At 38.0% G+C, this 18166-nt stretch overlaps 3 protein-coding genes across 6 annotated transcripts; 2 read left to right on the forward strand and 1 right to left on the reverse strand.

Annotated features, from left to right (window-relative positions):
• LOC18766893 lies at positions 741–5072 on the forward strand. 3 transcript variants are annotated; one of them, XM_020553662.1, is made up of 7 exons: positions 742–978; positions 1078–1149; positions 1631–1698; positions 2073–2229; positions 2678–2758; positions 4180–4287; positions 4877–5072. In XM_020553662.1, the coding sequence occupies exons 1-7, from the start codon at positions 838–840 to the stop codon at positions 4952–4954; spliced, it is 705 nt and encodes a 234-aa protein (XP_020409251.1). In that variant the 5' UTR covers positions 742–837; the 3' UTR covers positions 4955–5072. The 3 variants fall into 3 exon arrangements, with proteins under 3 accessions (XP_020409253.1, XP_020409251.1, XP_020409252.1); XM_020553663.1 differs by having other exon boundaries at positions 744–978; positions 4880–5072; XM_020553664.1 differs by lacking the exons at positions 4180–4287; positions 4877–5072 and adding an exon at positions 3528–3723 and having other exon boundaries at positions 741–978.
• LOC18767598 (DNA mismatch repair protein MSH6) lies at positions 5230–14544 on the reverse strand. Its single transcript, XM_020553659.1, has 21 exons — positions 13572–14544; positions 12844–12940; positions 12088–12190; positions 11942–11995; positions 11730–11804; positions 11407–11475; positions 11184–11267; positions 10826–11020; positions 9781–10331; positions 9567–9696; positions 9323–9414; positions 9029–9207; positions 8689–8891; positions 8482–8583; positions 8237–8399; positions 7547–7836; positions 7287–7424; positions 6912–6991; positions 6725–6824; positions 6399–6528; positions 5230–5881 (listed from the first exon to the last, which is right to left on the reverse strand). The coding sequence occupies exons 1-21, from the start codon at positions 14308–14310 to the stop codon at positions 5637–5639; spliced, it is 3819 nt and encodes a 1272-aa protein (XP_020409248.1). The 5' UTR covers positions 14311–14544; the 3' UTR covers positions 5230–5636.
• On the forward strand, positions 14728–17189 carry LOC109946284 (pentatricopeptide repeat-containing protein At3g62470, mitochondrial-like). Of its 2 annotated transcripts, XM_020553661.1 has the most exons (2): positions 14728–16830; positions 16879–17189. In XM_020553661.1, the coding sequence occupies exon 1, from the start codon at positions 14814–14816 to the stop codon at positions 16785–16787; it is 1974 nt and encodes a 657-aa protein (XP_020409250.1). In that variant the 5' UTR covers positions 14728–14813; the 3' UTR covers positions 16788–16830; positions 16879–17189. The 2 variants fall into 2 exon arrangements, with proteins under 2 accessions (XP_020409250.1, XP_020409249.1); XM_020553660.1 differs by having other exon boundaries at positions 14728–17189.

Consider the following 18166-nt stretch of genomic DNA (forward strand, 5'->3'; position numbering starts at 1 on the left):
ACATTATTCACTTTCCTCACCAATTCTCCACACAAACTATTCTCCTTCCAATATTTCTTACTCTTCACTCACATTTTTCACTTCCCACACCAATTCTCCATACAAACTCTTCTCCTTCCAATATTTTTTATCCTCCACTCACATTTTTCTACTACTTTCCATTTGTAAAAAGAAAAAAAAAATCTTATCTGAAATATGAGATTATAATTTTTTTAAAATATCTGAAAATCTTATCTGACATGGGACACGTGGTACAATTTTAGAGGGTGAAAATGTTATATGAAATCTGAGATTATAATTTTTTTTAATGAATATCCGAAAATTTTATCTGGAATAAGACACGTGGCAATCGAGATTCTCATCCGAAAATCTTTTCTTAAAACAATGGACACGTGACAACCAAAAATATTATCCGAAAATTTAATTACAAAAGATTATCAAAATTAATGGTTTAAAGTATTAAAAAAATAGGAAATAAAGTACAATGAATAGTATTTGCCCTAGACTTGCCCTAGACTTAGCCATCATGGGTGGAACCACAAATGGCAAGGCTGCCACTATTCATGTGAATAGTGACAGCCCTTCCTTGCCCTTTTCTTAGACTTTGCCCTTAGGGGTGGAGTTGCTCTAAGGGCATAAGACCAGTTAAGTGAATATTCATTTCATTTCCATTTAGAAAAGTGCAAGGGTATTATTGGAAGTTCGGGTCATATTTCTTTCATTTAAAGTCCAGTCTTTCAGGCAGACAGAGAGAGAACTAGACACAGACGGACACAGAGACGGGCAGATTTTGAAATAAAGAGAAATTTTTGAAAACAGAGGAAAGGTTGTGACAGTATGGGAGAAGTTATATTGTACGTGGAGGATTTGGATTTGAAATCCTGCTCAGCAATTTTAGTCTGTAGGATTTGCCATGAAGAAGAATTTGGAAGCTGTGAGAGCATGGAAGCTCCTTGTGCATGCTCCGGAACTGTTAAGGTACAGGCAAACAGAGTTTTGCTTTTGTGGGTTGTGTTGGGTGTTTCTGAATAAGCCTTGACATCGATTTTTGTTTCGTTTTTTCAAAACTTTGCTCAGTTTGCACACAGAAATTGCATACAGAGGTGGTGCAACGAGAAAGGCAATACAACCTGCGAAATATGTCTCCAGGTAATAAGACTTTTTTTGGGTTCTCTTGATTCTTTTATTATTTTTCTTTTTACATTCCAGATTTTTTTCTTCATATTAAATGAATAGTTTTGCTTCGTGTTTACGCATCAAAATCGAATTGGGTCGGATGTCATAGTTGATTTGAGATGATCAAACGATGTTGATATCGTTTTCTGTTTTGTTTCGGATTCTTGGCGTCTAAAATTTGTCTTTTCCCGTAACTTTTATTTCTGTTCAAGTCTGTTCTGTCTCTTTCTTTTCTCTGGGTTATACTCTCCGTTCCTTCATTGTGATTATTAGTTTCTTACCTCAAAAACAGAATTCATCATGGATAATGATTTGGTTAAATATTATAGTTTGGTCACTTGGCTTTACCTGGTAGTGAAACTTTCTTCTAGCTTTATTTAGTGCTATAATTGAAATTTTAAATTTGAAAAAGAGAAAAAAAAAAGAAGGTGTTTACTTATGAAAATTTGTGCAGAGCTATGAACCTGGATACACAGCACCGCCAAAGAAGTCGCAGGTAGATGACACAGCAGTAACCATTAGGTAGGTACATATGTGATCTTATCCAAAACCAGAATTACATACATAATTGATAAGTACATATGTGATCTATCCGCATACATAATTCCCCTTTAATTTTCTGTTTTTCGTTGGAGTGATTATGATTATCCCTTTAATTGCACGCAGACAAGTATATTTCAATATTGATGTTTAATTTGAAGAATGAGGCAGACAGAGACAGACAGAGTTGTTTGCAATTGCAACAACATAATTCTTGTATTTATAACATATGTGATGGGATCTGGACGACTTGGAAATATTTGTAAATCTCATGTAGAAAATGCTGATCCTTGAGTTGAGTTGAAACTTGTGTCTTGTTTAAGTTTGCTTCTTTTTTTTTTTTTGGGTGTTCCCAGAGATAGCGTGCAGGTTCCTAGAAGAGACCAAGAGTCACGAAGCCCAAGGTTAGACTTAGAGCGGGTGCAACCGATAGAAAATGTCTACTCTTCTCAATCTCAATGCTCGTCTGCAGGTGACAGAAGTGCGTCTTGTTGTCGATCACTGGCTCTACTTGTAAGTTTCTTTTTTTGATATAATACAAATCTTTATGCACCAGTGCCTAAGTTCAGAAGAACTCAAGACTCGAGAGAACCTATCGTCTAAACCTTAAACCCACCATTCCATGGGCGTTACAAAATATGTATGGAAGGATGGATGGGTACCATTATTGCCTTGCCCCTACCTCTACTTGGTTGACCAGGTTAGGTTGCTCTCCTTGTGGCAAACCACGTCACGTTGGAGTTCAAATCTGAAACCGCTGATCTACAAATCAAGACGATTATTCCACTTAATTTAGGGATATGACAATATAGAAGTTTTTTTTTTTGGGCGAAAATGACAATATAGAAGTTAAAAGTACATTTTGAATTATAACGATAATAATTTTTTTTTAAAGGGATAAAGATATTATTCTGATTCTAACAAACATACTCCAACTGTTTATTTTATGATGAGTTTGCAGTTTACGGTGGTTTTGCTTGTGAGGCACCTCTTTGTGGTGCTTACCGGTAGCAACGAAGATAACCCTTTCACGCTTCTAACTGTAAGTACCACATTCTTTCTTTGGTTCAACTCTTTGCCCTCTCCTCTACTCCACTCTGTAAATAACAAATCAAAAGACAAATTGACATATCTCATTTTTTGATATTATTGATATTGAAAGCGCCGGCCTTGGGGGTGGGCGGGAAGGGCATGGCCATGGGCCTCCATTTAAGCGGCCCCAATTTTTTTAAATATTATATATATATATACCAATGTCCAACTCAAAATAAAAATAAAAATTACACACCATGAGATTAAATGAGGAAACACAATTTCTCTTCCCAGAAGAAATCCCAACACGCTTCCTCTTTTCCCACGCAACGCCTAGTTTTTCCATGGAAGAACTTACTCTCTATTTAATCCACTGAGCTCTTTATATTCTTTCCAATCCAGCAAACTATTTTTTCCCGCCTTAAACCCTAAATCCTATATGCCGGTCTCTGTTGAGTTTTGTTCTTGCTTTTTGTTGTTGGGGCTTGGCCTCTATCTTTTGTTAGGTGGTTTGTTGATTCTCTTTATTGTTTTAATTAGCACCTTTTAGCCACAAAAAAAGAAAAAAGAAAAAAAGGCTACTTGAGAACTTATTGTGAAAGAATAGGTTATTTTGTTGAATGTTAGAAGCTATCTGATTATGTATAGACCTAAATATGATTTTGTTTTTTATGATTTATGTACTTTTGCTTTGTTAGAATGAAATTATTATGTTTAAACCAAAAAGAATGAATGAGCAAAAAAGACAAATTTCATTTCTTAGGCCACCTCCACCGCAGGCCATTCTGCCAGGGCAAGAGGCCCATTTTTTGGGGTTTGGACCTCCAGCGCACGAGAAGCAGCCCGGACAAGCCCAAGGACAGATCTTGCCTGGGTTTTAGCCCGAAGGCGCTGACGTCGGCGAGCAAAAAAATTCAAAAAAACAGAACAAAATTCAATTTTAAAAATAAAAAAAAAATCAAAAAATTATGGATGTTTTTCCTATAAATACATAACAATTTTATTCACTTTCCACACCAAATCCTCGTACAAACTCTTCTCCTTCCAATATTTGTAAATTGTAATCATTTTTTTTCTTGCATTTGTAAATTGTTTATATTTTCTTCCATATTTATTTATTTCTTGCATAATCATTTTATTTCTTGCATTTCTAAATTATTTATATTTTGTTGCATATATATATTTTTTTTTCTTACCCTTGCTCTAGCCTTTTGGGGTGGAACCAAAAAAAGGAAGGCTGTCACTATTCACGTGAATAGCCCTTGCCTTGCCTTTGCCTTTGCCTTAGTCTTAGCCTTTTAGGATGGACATGCTCTTATTAACCTTTATTGTATACTAATGAAGGGGGCTCATTTAATATATCGGCTAGGGCCACCCAAAAGTCAGGGCCGGTGATTGGATGCTTGCTAACTATAATTTGAATTTTTGCAGGTACTTATTCTAAGGGCTAGCGGAATTATCCTTCCAATGTACATATTAATTCGAACAATCACAGCAATTCAAAACAATGTCCGGCAGCAGTATGGATATCATTATCAGGTTACTTTTGTTTTTTTGATTTCTCCCCACATACATTAAACTGAAAAGCCTAGTTAGTAAAATACAGAACGGAAAAGTACAAATAAAATACGTAAATATTTTATTCGGCCAAATTTTGGCAAGATACAACTGAAAAGTTCAGAGTTTAGGCCACTATATAATATTTTAATATAATATATTTAATTACAAAAAAAAGTATCTTTATTCAATAATATGTGGAAAATACATCAATTTTGTTTGTATTATTCAAAATTTTGTAAAAAAAAACACGTATATTAAACGTGAAGAATACACATACGTGTAAAATATGTGTATTGTACGTTTGCTTTTTAAAAAATATGTATTTTACCGAGTCTTTAAGATGTGTATGAAAAACGAAAGTATTATTGAAAAATGCACAAGCACGTGTATAATACGAATATTAAACGGAAAAATGCTAACTAGGATTAAAAGTTTAACATTTACGTACTTATGTGATGGAAGAAAATGATAAAACATGAATGGGTAACCGTTACGTAACAAAGTTGCAGAGTGGCACACTTTAAATTTCTCCTTTTCTGTTTTCTTGTTTTGTTGGGTATATACATAGCAGGACTCTGATGATGAGACCTCAGACCTGGGAGACAACCAAGAAGAAGTAGAAGAAGATCAACATCATTCAGTTTAACACACTTATTATTGTACTATTTTCCATTTTGCAACAGCATATCAATGCTCTCATCTGTCTTTACGTACATTATATATACGAAAAAGAAATATCAATTTTTTCTTCTTCCTTGCATTCATTAAGATTCAGGTTGAGCTACATGCGTCCTTTGCACAATCGAATCCCCAAAAAGGAGGAAACCAACCCACCCATCCACCAACCCAATTAGAATAAGAAAAGGTGTTTAAGTAGGTCGATATTTAGGAACTCAGCAACTGCATATACCCGTTCAGTAGGAGTATGAACGACCAGATCTACCGGCATATAATTCACTTTGAAAACAGTCAGCCTCAGTTGGTTGGATGCCAATAATAAAGATAAACTTTTACAACTTATGGAAGCAACCAACAAACTTCAAAGCCTCAGTCGAAAATTGGAACCAATACCAACAAATAAAAAAGGAACCAATACATTGACGTCACAACTAATGGAAGAACCAGTCTCCTCGTCCAGACAACAATTTGCCAGATATATAACTTGTAAGCTTAAGAGTTGGTCAATCCAGCTAGAAAGAAAGTGGCTTCTTAAGTCTTCTGGATAGGCTCAAAATATGTACTACTTTTTTAAGTCACAAATTCTATCAAACATGGCTAAGCTTGCACTCCATGACTGTTGGTAAGTAGAAAAAAAATGCATCATCATCTCAACTTTGTTGCTCAAGTATTCTTGCTCTATGCCAAACTTCAGTTAGGGAGTCAATGTCAATGCTCTTGGCAGACTCATGACTAGTCCATTTTTCCACAGCACTAATCAACCCTTGGATGCAACTTACCATGTTGTCAACTGGACTTTGAAAGAAAAAGCTATCTGCCTTCCTGTGTTTACCATATGTAGCCTCGAATTCCCTAGACTTAGCAGCAGCTTTTTGAAGGACGGAAATAGGAAGTCCTGACGAAAATAATCGTAAGAACTGGAATTTGGCTAATGAATTAAATGAGTAATGCACAAGTTCATCTCAGAGTTTATTTTTCGGAAGCTTGTTTGATTCTCATAAAATGGTCCCGGTCATCCACATATTATACTCTACTATATTATACCCTAAACCCATAAATTATTCGTAAATGATATTAGCTGAGGGCAAAGGTACTTCAGATATAGATAATATACACGTTGATAAAACCAGAGCTGACAGCAAGGTGCCTCAGATCTAGATCATATTTCACAACCAAATGATTGCATTTTGACTACTTCTCTACTTCATTCACGACAAATTATTTATAAATGACATTAGCTGAGGGCGAAAGTGCTTCAGACATAGATAATCTACATGTCGAAGAAAACCACAGCAGACAGCAAGGTGCCTCAGATGTAGATCATATTTCACAACCAAATTATTTGACTACTGTTTGTTCCAACTTGTGTTACGGACACTAATAAGGAAGCAGTGAAAGGTAAAGATCCTTACCAGCTAACCGTGCAATGTTGACACCATAGCTTTTAGGGCATGCACCAGGAGTCAGCCTGTAAAGAAATGTAACTTCTTCCACACCTCCGTCTCCATTTCCAACTTGGCATGCCATATGGCAGAGTGAAACCTATTGGAAAAAACAAAAACAAGAGGCAGCAAATTAAACACAGGTGCAATTACAAAAATGAGGCTAATAATAAAAAAACTAGAAGGAAAAACCTCGTACCATTTATGGCAATTGCATACATGATTAGAAACATTCATGATTGGATCACCAACCATGTCAAAATAATAAATCAACCACCAAAGAAAGAGAAACATACCTCAGGATTGTTCTGATAATCTACAGCTAGTCGATGATAATGGGTAGAAAACATTCCTCGACACTGGACCTTGTAGACAAAATGTTCAAGAACAGATTCCCTGCCAGTTGAAAAGGAAACTAAGCACAAACACTGATTTTGTTAAAGGCAAAAGCATGTACAAATATCTAGCATGACTAGCACTTACGCAATGGCTTGTCCATCTGAAGTCGATGTTCCACGTCCAAGTTCATCCAGTGCCACCAATGAATTACGAGTAGAATATGACTACAAAGAATATTGAAATATATGTTTATAACAGTAAAATTCTTAAACCAAAACACCTTCATTGGTCAATTGAAGTTACTCAAAGTTCTCTAAGAATTTCAGGACTCAGTGTATTGATATACTTGTTTCACTCATGAAAGACATCTCATGGAACAAGATATTGGAATACATTAAGAAGACATGCTAGATTCATAACCAATATTAGAACTATTAGAACCAGATGAGGAGAAACTCAGAACAATATATTATAACGTCAAATTACTTTGAGCTAGGATGCTCTAGACATTAATCTCACCAGCATTGTTGCGGTTTCTGAAAGCTCTGTCAGAAATGTACTTTGGCCTACCATGATATGATCTCTGGCACCCATACGAACAAAGATTCGGTCAACAGGAGATAGCTCAAAGCTCTCTGCAGGCACATCTGCTCCTAACTGTAGAAGAAACAAAGACGGAAATGACCAAACATTACAAGCCATGAAATACAACAAAGAAATTCAGACCATAACAGAAGACAACTTTTTTTTTTGGCCATGATAACAGAAGACTACTTTACCTGCGCTAAAATCGCAGCCAAGCAAACTTGGCGAAGAAGAGTTGACTTTCCACCCATGTTTGGACCAGTGAGAAGGATAAAGCTCGCATGGCCAGAACCTCCAATAGTAATGTCATTGGAGACAAATGTACCTTTCCCTAAAGAATCACTTTTAAGAACCGGATGTCCCAAACTTTTTGCAGAGAAGTGGGGTACCTCATTAGTACATGATGAACTCATGATAACTGGCCGACAAGACGGTCCTTCAAAATAATCACTTGCTATTGCTAGACTGATTAAAACATCCAATTCTACAACATGAGGGTTCAATGTCAGTCGTGAACATAAAATAGACACTAAGTAGCTTAGATTCATGGAAGTGTTTTTAGAAATAAGATAAAGGAATTTTTAAGCCCAAAGGTTTGAAATGTAACTAGAGTTAAATTTGGTTGAAGACCCACACTTGATTCAATCAAACACTGCCACATAATTTGGTGAATAGATTTAGTATCCCTAGCAGTACTCATATCCATATAGAAATTCAGATATATGTGTAATTATGGAGAGTTCTCTTATCCTATATAACATAGACGAACACACTTATTAAAAGAAAAGAAAAAGTTAATGTAAAGCCATGTTCCAATCCACACACGGAGTTTGACCAAAAAAGATTAGAAAGATATCCAATGCAGAGGAATAAAGAACGCATACCTGCAGTCACAGAGACCAATTGTCTCCATTTAAGATGATGCTCGCAGAATTGTCCAATTAACCTATGCAGAATGCTTTTTAGTGAGGACTCTTTACCAGTTTCAGCTTCCGATAGCTCTGTCAATGATTTCTTAATATTTGGTGTCCAGTATCTGAAGATACCCTGCATGTTTAAGGTTGAAACACAAGGAAGATGTGACCATGAAAGCTACTTGATTCACTATTCCACACCTTTTTCTAATTACCTTTTTTGATGAACATAACTCATAATCTCGAGGAATACTCCCACGCAGACTTTCTGGCACTTCCAACAGGTAAGAATCTTTTCCAACAGTGGCATAAGTGATCTGTAACAGACCAACAGAAGACAAACGGGATTTTGTTAACCTTATTTGTAGAAGGGCACCACTAAGAAATCAAAATACCAATGTGTCTTCTGTAGAAATTCTTACCGATTTATTTCCGAGTAATCTTCTCTGTTCTTGGAGGTATTTTGTTAAATGTGATTCTATCTCCTTTACTTTTTCACAGGAAGAGTCATATTCAATATCAACTCCTTCATGAGGTATTATACGACCTGAACTATTGGCTTGTACCCAATCAAAGGCATCCTTAAAATGTTTTAAAATTGAGTTGACATCAGGAAGACCTTGACCTGCAAAACAATGACAATCAGATGCCAAGATTTTTAAAACAATGAAAAGATACATGCACATGCCAAAACCAATTTATAAGATGAAAAAAAAGATCTTTTGAAATGATAGAAATACAAACACAAAAATCAAATAATACCCGGTGTAAGCAAATGATGAAGTTGTCTAGATTCAACATGCTCCAAGATGACTCCAAGAGAACAACATATCTGAACCATTAGTTCACAACCGTGCAAAGCTGAAATAAACTCCTGAAGCTGTTTTTTAGCAGCATCCTCGTATAAAACAACCTTATTAGCATTCCTCCCGCAAGCTTTACTGCATTCAGTCACATTCAGTTACTGTAAATCATTCTCTGGAGCCATCGGTAAGTTCCCTATAAGCATAAGTTTACTACAGTGATAATAAAATCAACTGGTTATTCCAAGCTTACCTACTAGAGAAGACACGTGCAAGCAACCGCTCCATGTCTGGAAGCCTAGTCATTGCTTTTCGAAATTCAAGTGCATAAGGAAGATTAACTCCCTAGAAAGAAGCATACATTAGAACATTTGTATGCCAGATAGGCCCAAGTGCTCAATGTCCAGTTCAAGTCATCTAGATACTGTATACACTAAAGATTCGGATTTTAAGTGAAAAAGAAGAATTGGAAGTAACAATGCCCACATAATATTTACCTGAAGACTTGCAACAGCATCCTGGCGTTCCTTTATCAACTCTACATGATATAGAGGTCTTGCAAGCCATGTTTTAAGCAATCGCTTCCCAAATCCGGTAACACAGTGGTTCAATTGTGCATATATTGTCCTTCAAGAGTAATAAATTACCTATGAATTTAGATTAGAATGAGAAAAATTAAAGACATGTTTAAGATAATTTAAAGAAGGTTACCCTGAAGAGTCTCCATTTCTGCTGTTCTCAAAAATCTCAAGGTTCTCCAGGGCAGCTGAGTCAAGAACCATGTATGGTTTGGATACAATATCACCAAAACCAGAACTTGGAAGTAACTCGAATTTTGCAAATCGGAGTAATGTCTCATCCAGAAAAGCCTGCTTTAAATAAAAAAGAACGCCTCCAAGAGCTGAAAGTGCACAGATGCCATTCTCACCTGTTCTCATAAGCTCTGACAACACATCTGGCAGGCAGCCCAAGTCATCTTCTTCCAAATGAGAATCATCGGAATGTAAGTTGGATGTCTTTGGAGAACCAGAAACCAATTGATCAACGGTGCACCTGTAGATACGTCTAATTTCCTGAGCAGTTCTCTCAGCATCCCAGAATTCTAAAAGTGGGACTAACTCATTGACTAGTGGACTTCTTGTATGTCTTAGCAGTACTTTCTCTGTTTCAGGACCAAGTAGTTTTACAGGTTTTATAATTTCCACGGGCCTCAGCTCGGACAAGAGACAAGACAAGGCACTGCACTCTAAATCATCTCCAAACTGTTAAAGGGAAAACAATACTAGTAAAAAACACATCCATACATAACATTTAGTTCAGTAAAGCAATACTAGTAAAAAACAGAGACATACATAACATTTGATTCACTAAGGCACTACATAACATAGCATGAAAAAACTTGTTTGTTGTGAAATGGAAATTAGGAGTAACAATGTCACAACTTGCACTGCTGATCATATATGTCCTCAAACAGTCAAAATTTAATGGAAATGTAAACAGCCACTGATTCCAGCAGGCACCAGAAACTCACGCCATCCAGACCTTTTACGTTCATAATAGGGCACACAATTTCACCAACTATGCTTAGCAGTTACAATGAACCCCCTCTGCCCTCCCTCTCCTCACTGCTTTGATGAGTGATGAATCCCACCCAGTTCGTGGAACTGTATGCTTTATGTGTGCATATACGTCTGTACAATTATGGGAACGAAAACTATGAGAAAAGGATGAACAAGATGTTCTACCAGACTCACACCTGCCCAAGAATGACGCGGCTGGTAGCAACATCAACTACACAAACCCCAAAAATCCGCTCTGTATTTTGGTTTGCCACATTCTGAGAGTTTTCAGTCACTGCCATTAGATAAGAAGCATCAGGGTTTGCTGACAGCATCTCTCCCTCAGTTAGAGTTCCTTTTGTAACCACTGCACATATTTCACGTTTCACAACCTATAGACAAAGGTGAAGTCAGAAGTTCATAGTACCTTTTATGAGTAGCTTCAGAATGGATATGAAATTACAAAGTGCAGTGCTAAGAATTAAAATATTGGATATCATATAAATCAGATGACAAACATTCAAGTATATATATTGACAGGTCAAACGAGCATACCTTATCTTTAGAGCCATCCTCTTTGCGACGAAGCTCCATCTGTTCAGGTGTTTCTGTCTGCTCTATAACAAGAACTCGATACCCCTGCTCAGTTAAGGCAGATTAAATTAATCTCCCCCCCCCCGATTAAGAAATATACTTGTAATAGATATTAGATGTTTAATTTCAACGAATTAGAGTAAAAAAAGATATCTTCAGAGAAAATGACAAGAATAAAGCCAACCTTCCTAGCCAGTTTCTCCACATTCATTGAGAAATTCTTCTCTGGGAATCCACAGTGGGGTTGTTCACCCTAATATTAGTCAAAGAAAAGGGTTTAGGGTTTTTAGGAAACACAATGGATGTAGCCAAAGTAATGCTGCTAAAAAATATCAGAAAATTTCAAATTCAGAAGAGAACAGCTTGTATTTTTTGTTTTCTTCTTTTGACCTATAAAATGAATTTTATCCAACCATTATACAGTCAAGATAAAATGAGAAAAGAAAGAAAGTGTTAAGTGCTCACACACAACGGCCAACACCAAGACAGAATTTGAAGATAGATTACCTTCATATATTGCAGACCAAGTTCTTTTGCTCCTATGTGTGCATCCATTTCAAAAAGTTCATAAAATTTGCCCATCTGCTCAATCAAAAATCAAATATCACTTGACTGCAGTAATGACCCTGAAAGTTTGTGTGGCATTATATAACATATATATATTTTTAATCCAAATTATATATATAACATTACTTGGCTACTGTAAAGGATGAACATACCTTGAAAAAGAGAACTTTGTCCATGTGCTTTGACTTAAACTCCCACCATTGTCTCTGAATATTAACACATGACTAGATTAATAGTGTTCATGATGGTAAAGTGCCTCCAAACCCAATAGGCCACTTATCTATCCAAAAGCAATTACCTGGCCACCTGATAAACTCTTTAAGAAATCAGGAGGTAAGTAAAGAGTTCTTGGATCATAATTTGCATCTCCAGGAAATCTTTTTTTGGCATCCCTACGCACTCTGTTTCCAGACCAAAGCAGTTGAGCAAAACATTTATGAAATTGGGATTCCACGTAAACATTTTCTAAATGCCTCCCAAAAAAGAGCAATAAATTCAGATCTGCGCATACTAATGTAGTAAAAGTTCTCCTTTCATCAATAGTCATAGGCAAAACAGAGATACAGTGACTGACTAATGTTGTCAGCATAGAATTATATATTTTTTGAATTGAAACGAAATTTATTGAAAGAAACAAAAAGGAACACACAAGTGGATAAGGCATCCACAAGCCAAACGAACAACAAAAACAGACTAAAAAAACAAAGACACCAGCCAAACTACACAGAGACTGCTATACCAGAAAGACCCAAAGAAAATAAGATGCAGAAAAACACTTCACATCACAGCAGCAGCCATATCCCTCAGTATTGTGGAGTACGAATAGTCTTTGAAATCTGAAGTGACATAAGCCCATAGGGCATCAGCATAGAATTATATGTGGGCTGTAGCCATACAACAGGTTTAAAATGTAAAACTAACAACTTAAAATGGCAATTACCAGATTGCCATTAGACATAGCAATTACCAGTAGCTTGTTTGCAACTGCCAAATAAAACAGGCACAAAGTGGGGTGGTCCTAGAAACACCATAGCGAATAAGTACAGAAACTTACTCCCCCAGGAAGTGCAACTTCTCAGCTTCACGAACGATAAACCTTGCTGAGGCATCACCAGATACAACAGTATTCATACCATTAGCCACCTTCATGCCTGCCATTAAGCAGGCTCAAATTCAGTATGGCATAAAACATATACCACAATAAAGACCCTACCTTTCGGTATCAATAGTTACACCATTGATTGGAAGTAGAAATAACCAAATCAAGGTAAGTTAACTTGAGTATCCATTGGCTGGCATGGCAATAAGAAACTAAATGCAGAAAGACACAAAGTTTTTCAATAAAATACCATGCAATTCACATATAGCTTGACAACCTATTTTTTAAACTTGTATAAATCTAACCATTAACACTTATTAAGTCATACAGGATAGAATAGCTCTAGTTTGGCTTGCATTTTCTAAAATCAGGTAAATCCACTTCTAAACTGCTGCCATTCTTTAGAAATGCCATTTCTATGGCATTTCTAAAACAGGCATAGAAATGGCATTTCTAAAACAGGCATAGAAATACACATACATGGAAAATGATTAGATAAATAAAAAGAGGCACAAGAAAGCCCCTTCGAAATGTAATTATTTTTATAAACAAAATCACCATCAACCCCGCCATGCATTTGAAATTTGAATATGATTTTCTCAGTATGGCACATTTCTTATCTCCAAACAAAATCAACAAATAAAGGGAAACATAGGGCACACACTTAAAATCCCAGTACTTACTCTCAACATTAGGGGTAGGCTCCATCACATCTTTATCACACTTGGTCTTCTTAGCAGACCCCAAATTCCCTCCACCTTTCAGCTTTCGTTTACTCCTCAAGCCTCGCTTTCCTTTGTTCGTGCTTGTTGTGGGCACTTCATCATCTTCCTCATCCTCCAATTCCATAAGCTCCTCTTCCTCCTCAGCAACTAGGTCTTTGTCCCCACTCTTCCCCCAGTCCTCGTCGCTGGAATCATCGTCAGCAACATCATTGCTGCCTTCCTTATCCTCATCCTCCATAACCACATGCCCATCCACAACGACCTCGTTGGAAGTCGACAAAGGGCCTCGCCTCAAACGTTTCAAGGTCTTGACGGTTTCCTGGACCCATTCGATCTTCTCCTCTCCCAAATCCAACAACTCTTCTTCAGCATCATCGTACTGAACTAAATGTTTACCATTATCCTTACTGAACAACTTCACATAACCTTCGTACCAGATATTATCCAACGGCCAGTAAACCCTGATCCTCTTGCCGACAACCTCTTGGCCATGGGATTTCTTGGGCTTGGGCTTGGACTGGAGAGGCGAAGGAGTGGTGTGGCTAGGGCTGGGACCGGGGCAAGGGTTAGGGTTTTGAGTTTGTTTGGATTTGGAAGAAATGGGGGATGGGGAAGAAGTGGTTTTGGAGAAGAATGAAGTGATTTGGCGCTGTTGGTTGATCAATGGAGAATGGCCGTTGCTCCGACGACGCGACATTGCCTGCTATGTGTGTGATGATTGTGTTAATTAGTAGTTCTGCCACTCACGGCGAATGCGGGTTACAGAGAGAGAGGAACTTAAAACTGATGCACGTGGACTGTGGGCGAAGAGGGTTTCGATTCTCAAGTAAAAGAGAGGAATGTTTCATGTAGCGGGAAATAACCGAAAATGGCCGGGAGGGAAGCTGCTGTTTGGCGGGAAACCCTACCTCTCTCTCAGACTCTGTCTCAGTCTCCCTCCATCCATCATTTTTATTTTTATTTTTTTTCATTTTGTTGGCCTGATTGGGCCGGCCTGCGATAGAATTGGGCCCAACAATGTGCAAGTTACGTTGTCAGTCAGGGGCTACAAGTTTCATCTTTGAATCTTTTGATACTGGATAGATAGAACTTGCTTGAAGTTGATTTCTCTCTCTCTCTCTCGCTCTCTCTAATCTCGATCTACCAGACAGACTACCAGAACCAGAGGCCTCAACTCAAGCGTCCTTTCATGGCTGCCCAATGTCGCACTTTCTAAGACGATCCACACCCACTCAACACCAGCACCAGCACCAACACTACTCGCTCTGTCTCCAAAGCCACTTACTTTACTCTCAATCCCACCCAATACTAGTCTCAGATGCCCACCTTTACCGCCGGCTCACCCCCTCGCTACGCTCTGTCTGTCAGGGGCCAAGGTCTGGACGAGAAAAACGACGTCGTGGAGAGCAAAGGTGCCTTCCTAGTGGTAGCACTCTGCCCCTGCCTGGTTTGCTTCATTTTCCTCCTCATCGTAATTTCCATCATTCTCATTGTCAAATTCCGTTTCTTTTGCCACACCCCACTTCACTCTTTGCTCTACAAGAAAAATTGCTAACACCCACACTTTCCCATTTTACAATTCCAAGATTGGTGGTGGTGCCCAATGTTCACTTACTAGGAAATGTGGTTGGTATGGAATATCCTCATAGGATTAGGGGATTTTCTAGTGCCACCGCTGGTGGTTCGGATTCTGATGCTGAAATTGATAGTGAGGACGAGGCTAGGGGTGAATGGGAAGGTAATGACGGTTTTCATGCTAGTTCTAGTGGGGACCCGGAAGAGGTTGATAGGGTATGCAAGGTGATCGATGAATTGTTTGCCTTAGATCGGAATATGGAGGCGGTTCTTGATGAATGTGGCATTCATTTGTCGCATGATTTGGTTGTGGCCGTGTTGATACGCTTCCAGCATGCTAGAAAGCCCGCCTTTCGATTTTTCTGTTGGGCGGGGCAGAAGCCAGGGTTTGCCCATGATTCGAGGACTTATAATTCGATGATGAGCATTTTAGGAAAGACTAGACAGTTTGAGACCATGGTGTCCCTGCTTGAAGAAATGGGAGCCAAAGAACTTTTGACAATTGAAACATTTGTGATTGCTTTTAAGGCTTTTGCTGCTGCCAAAGAGAGGAAGAAAGCTGTTGGCATTTTTGAGCTGATGAAGTTGTACAAGTTCAAAGTTGATGTCAATACTATTAATTGCTTCCTTGATACTCTTGGAAAGGCAAAGCTGGGAAAAGAAATGCAATTGCTTTTCGAGAAGTTGAAAGGGAGGTTTACACCAAATTTACAAACTTACACACTACTGCTCAACGGGTGGTGCAGCTCGAAGAATTTAATGGAGGCAGGGAGGGTGTGGAATGAGATGATTGACAAAGGATTTAAGCCTGATATTGTTGTGTATAATGCTATGCTTGGAGGGTTGTTGAGGGGTCACAAGAGGTCTGATGCTATCAAGTTGTTTGAGGTCATGAAAGCCAAGGGTCCGTCACCCAACGTTAGAAGCTATAGTATTATAATTCACGATTTCTGCAAACAAAAGAAGATGAAAGAAGCAGTTGACTCTTTTTACGAAATGCGTGGATCTGGGTGCCAGCCAGATGCTGTGGTTTACACATGCCTAATCACAGGGTTTGGAAATCAAAAGAATATGGAAATGGTTTATGAATTGTTGAAAGAGATGAAGGAAAACGGTTGCACTCCTGATGGGAAGACTTACAATGCCTTGATAAAATTGATGACAAGGCAGCAGAGAATGCCAGATGATGCAGTGAGGATATACAAGAAGATGATCCAAAATGGCGTTGAGCCATCGATACACACTTATAACATGATCATGAAGTCTTATTTTCAGATGAGAAATTATGATATGGGTTGTGCGGTATGGGATGAGATGATTCAGAAGGGGTGTTGCCCTGATGATAACTCATACACTGTTCTCATTGGAGGTCTCATTAGTCAGGGAAGATCAGGGGAGGCCTGTAAATATCTAGAGGAAATGATAGAGAGAGGAATGAAACCTCCTCAGCTTGATTTCAAGAAGTTTGCAGCCGACTTCTCCAGAGCTGGGAAACCTGACATTTTTGAGGAGCTTGCTCAAAAGATGAAGTTTGCTGGTAAATTTGAAGTCTCCAATGTCATTGCAAGGTGGGCTGAGATGGTGAAGAAAGGGATATAGAGAAGAGATCCTATTGATAATGGTGGTCAGTGAATGTGAGTTACTTCATGAAGATCCATGATACTTGGCCTCAAAGATGGCATAGGAGGCATCCTGGTTATACTTGGCTGCCGAACTTTTAGCATGCATCAACAACTTGTTGGGTTGAAAAGCCACAGTTTCTGTTTTATATTATTATAGTTTGTGCACTTGTATCTTATTTGCCTATTTGGTCCTATTTGGTGTTATAATTTGTTCAGATTTATGTACTTCAGATGTATCACTTGATTTGTATATACTTTTTAGGTTTTAGGTTTATGTACTAATGGCTTTCCCGCAAAGTTTATTGACCGGCCTTGTTCATAAGAATTGCAAAGTGGCACTCATCCTCCTTATTGTAATGATTATTATTATGGTTGTCTTCATATTCAGCTATATTTTCCTAATGCTTAGTGCGGGGAGACGAGAGATGCATCTTTGTGTCACACTGATAAAGCAAATGGAGGCAACAAGCAGAGAGAGAGTATGAATAAAAGTCTTGCATTTACTACTGCAAGCCATTATGTTCGTGCTGCTCTAGCCGGAATTACCAGTTGATCGAGATATCTTACGATGAAGTTGCCCCAAGTTCTGAATTAGAAACAAATTTAAGACAAATGGATTCTTGTACAAGGGACCTGTTAGGTAATTGTAAGTAGTCTCAATGATCCATTAACCTCAACTAGTGGTAGTATATGTAACTGTTCATGCATGATGCATATGATTTTCTTTGTCTATAACTCAATAACATGTAAATAATGCTAAATATATGTAACTGTTTGGTAGGCATATTGAACTCTATTCTTGATACAAGTCAAATTGAAGCGGGCAAAATGCAACTGGAAGAAGAGGAATTTGAGGTGGCCCATTCTTGAAGATGTGGTCGATTTGTATCATCCTGTGGGTGTAAGGAAAAGCATAGATGTGGCGTTGGGTCCTTATGATGGCTCCGTTATAAAGTTTTCGAGAGTGAAAGGTGACATGGGAAGACTTAAGCAAATATTATGCAACTTAATAAGCAATGCTGTCAAATTTACTTCGGAAGGACATGTAGCAGTCCATGCTTGGGTGGAAAACCCCAGTTTTAAGAACTCCATAGTTGCTTCTGACAGGAACATTGGTGTTATGAGACAATTGTTGTGCTTTTTTAACAAGAACATGAAAGCAAAAGCTGACAGGGAAACAATGAATGTGGTCCAAAACGGTTCAAATTATTTGGAATTTGTATTTGAGGTGGATGATACAGGGAAGGGAATTCCTAAGGAAAAGCAAATATCAGTATTTGAAAACTATGTCCAAGTCAAAGAAACTGCTCTTGGAGAAGGAGGTACTAGCTTAGGACTTGGTATTGTTGTAAGCAA

This window comes from Prunus persica, chromosome G8 (assembly GCF_000346465.2).
Source record: "Prunus persica cultivar Lovell chromosome G8, Prunus_persica_NCBIv2, whole genome shotgun sequence".
In the NCBI taxonomy this organism is placed as follows: Eukaryota; Viridiplantae; Streptophyta; class Magnoliopsida; order Rosales; family Rosaceae; genus Prunus; species Prunus persica.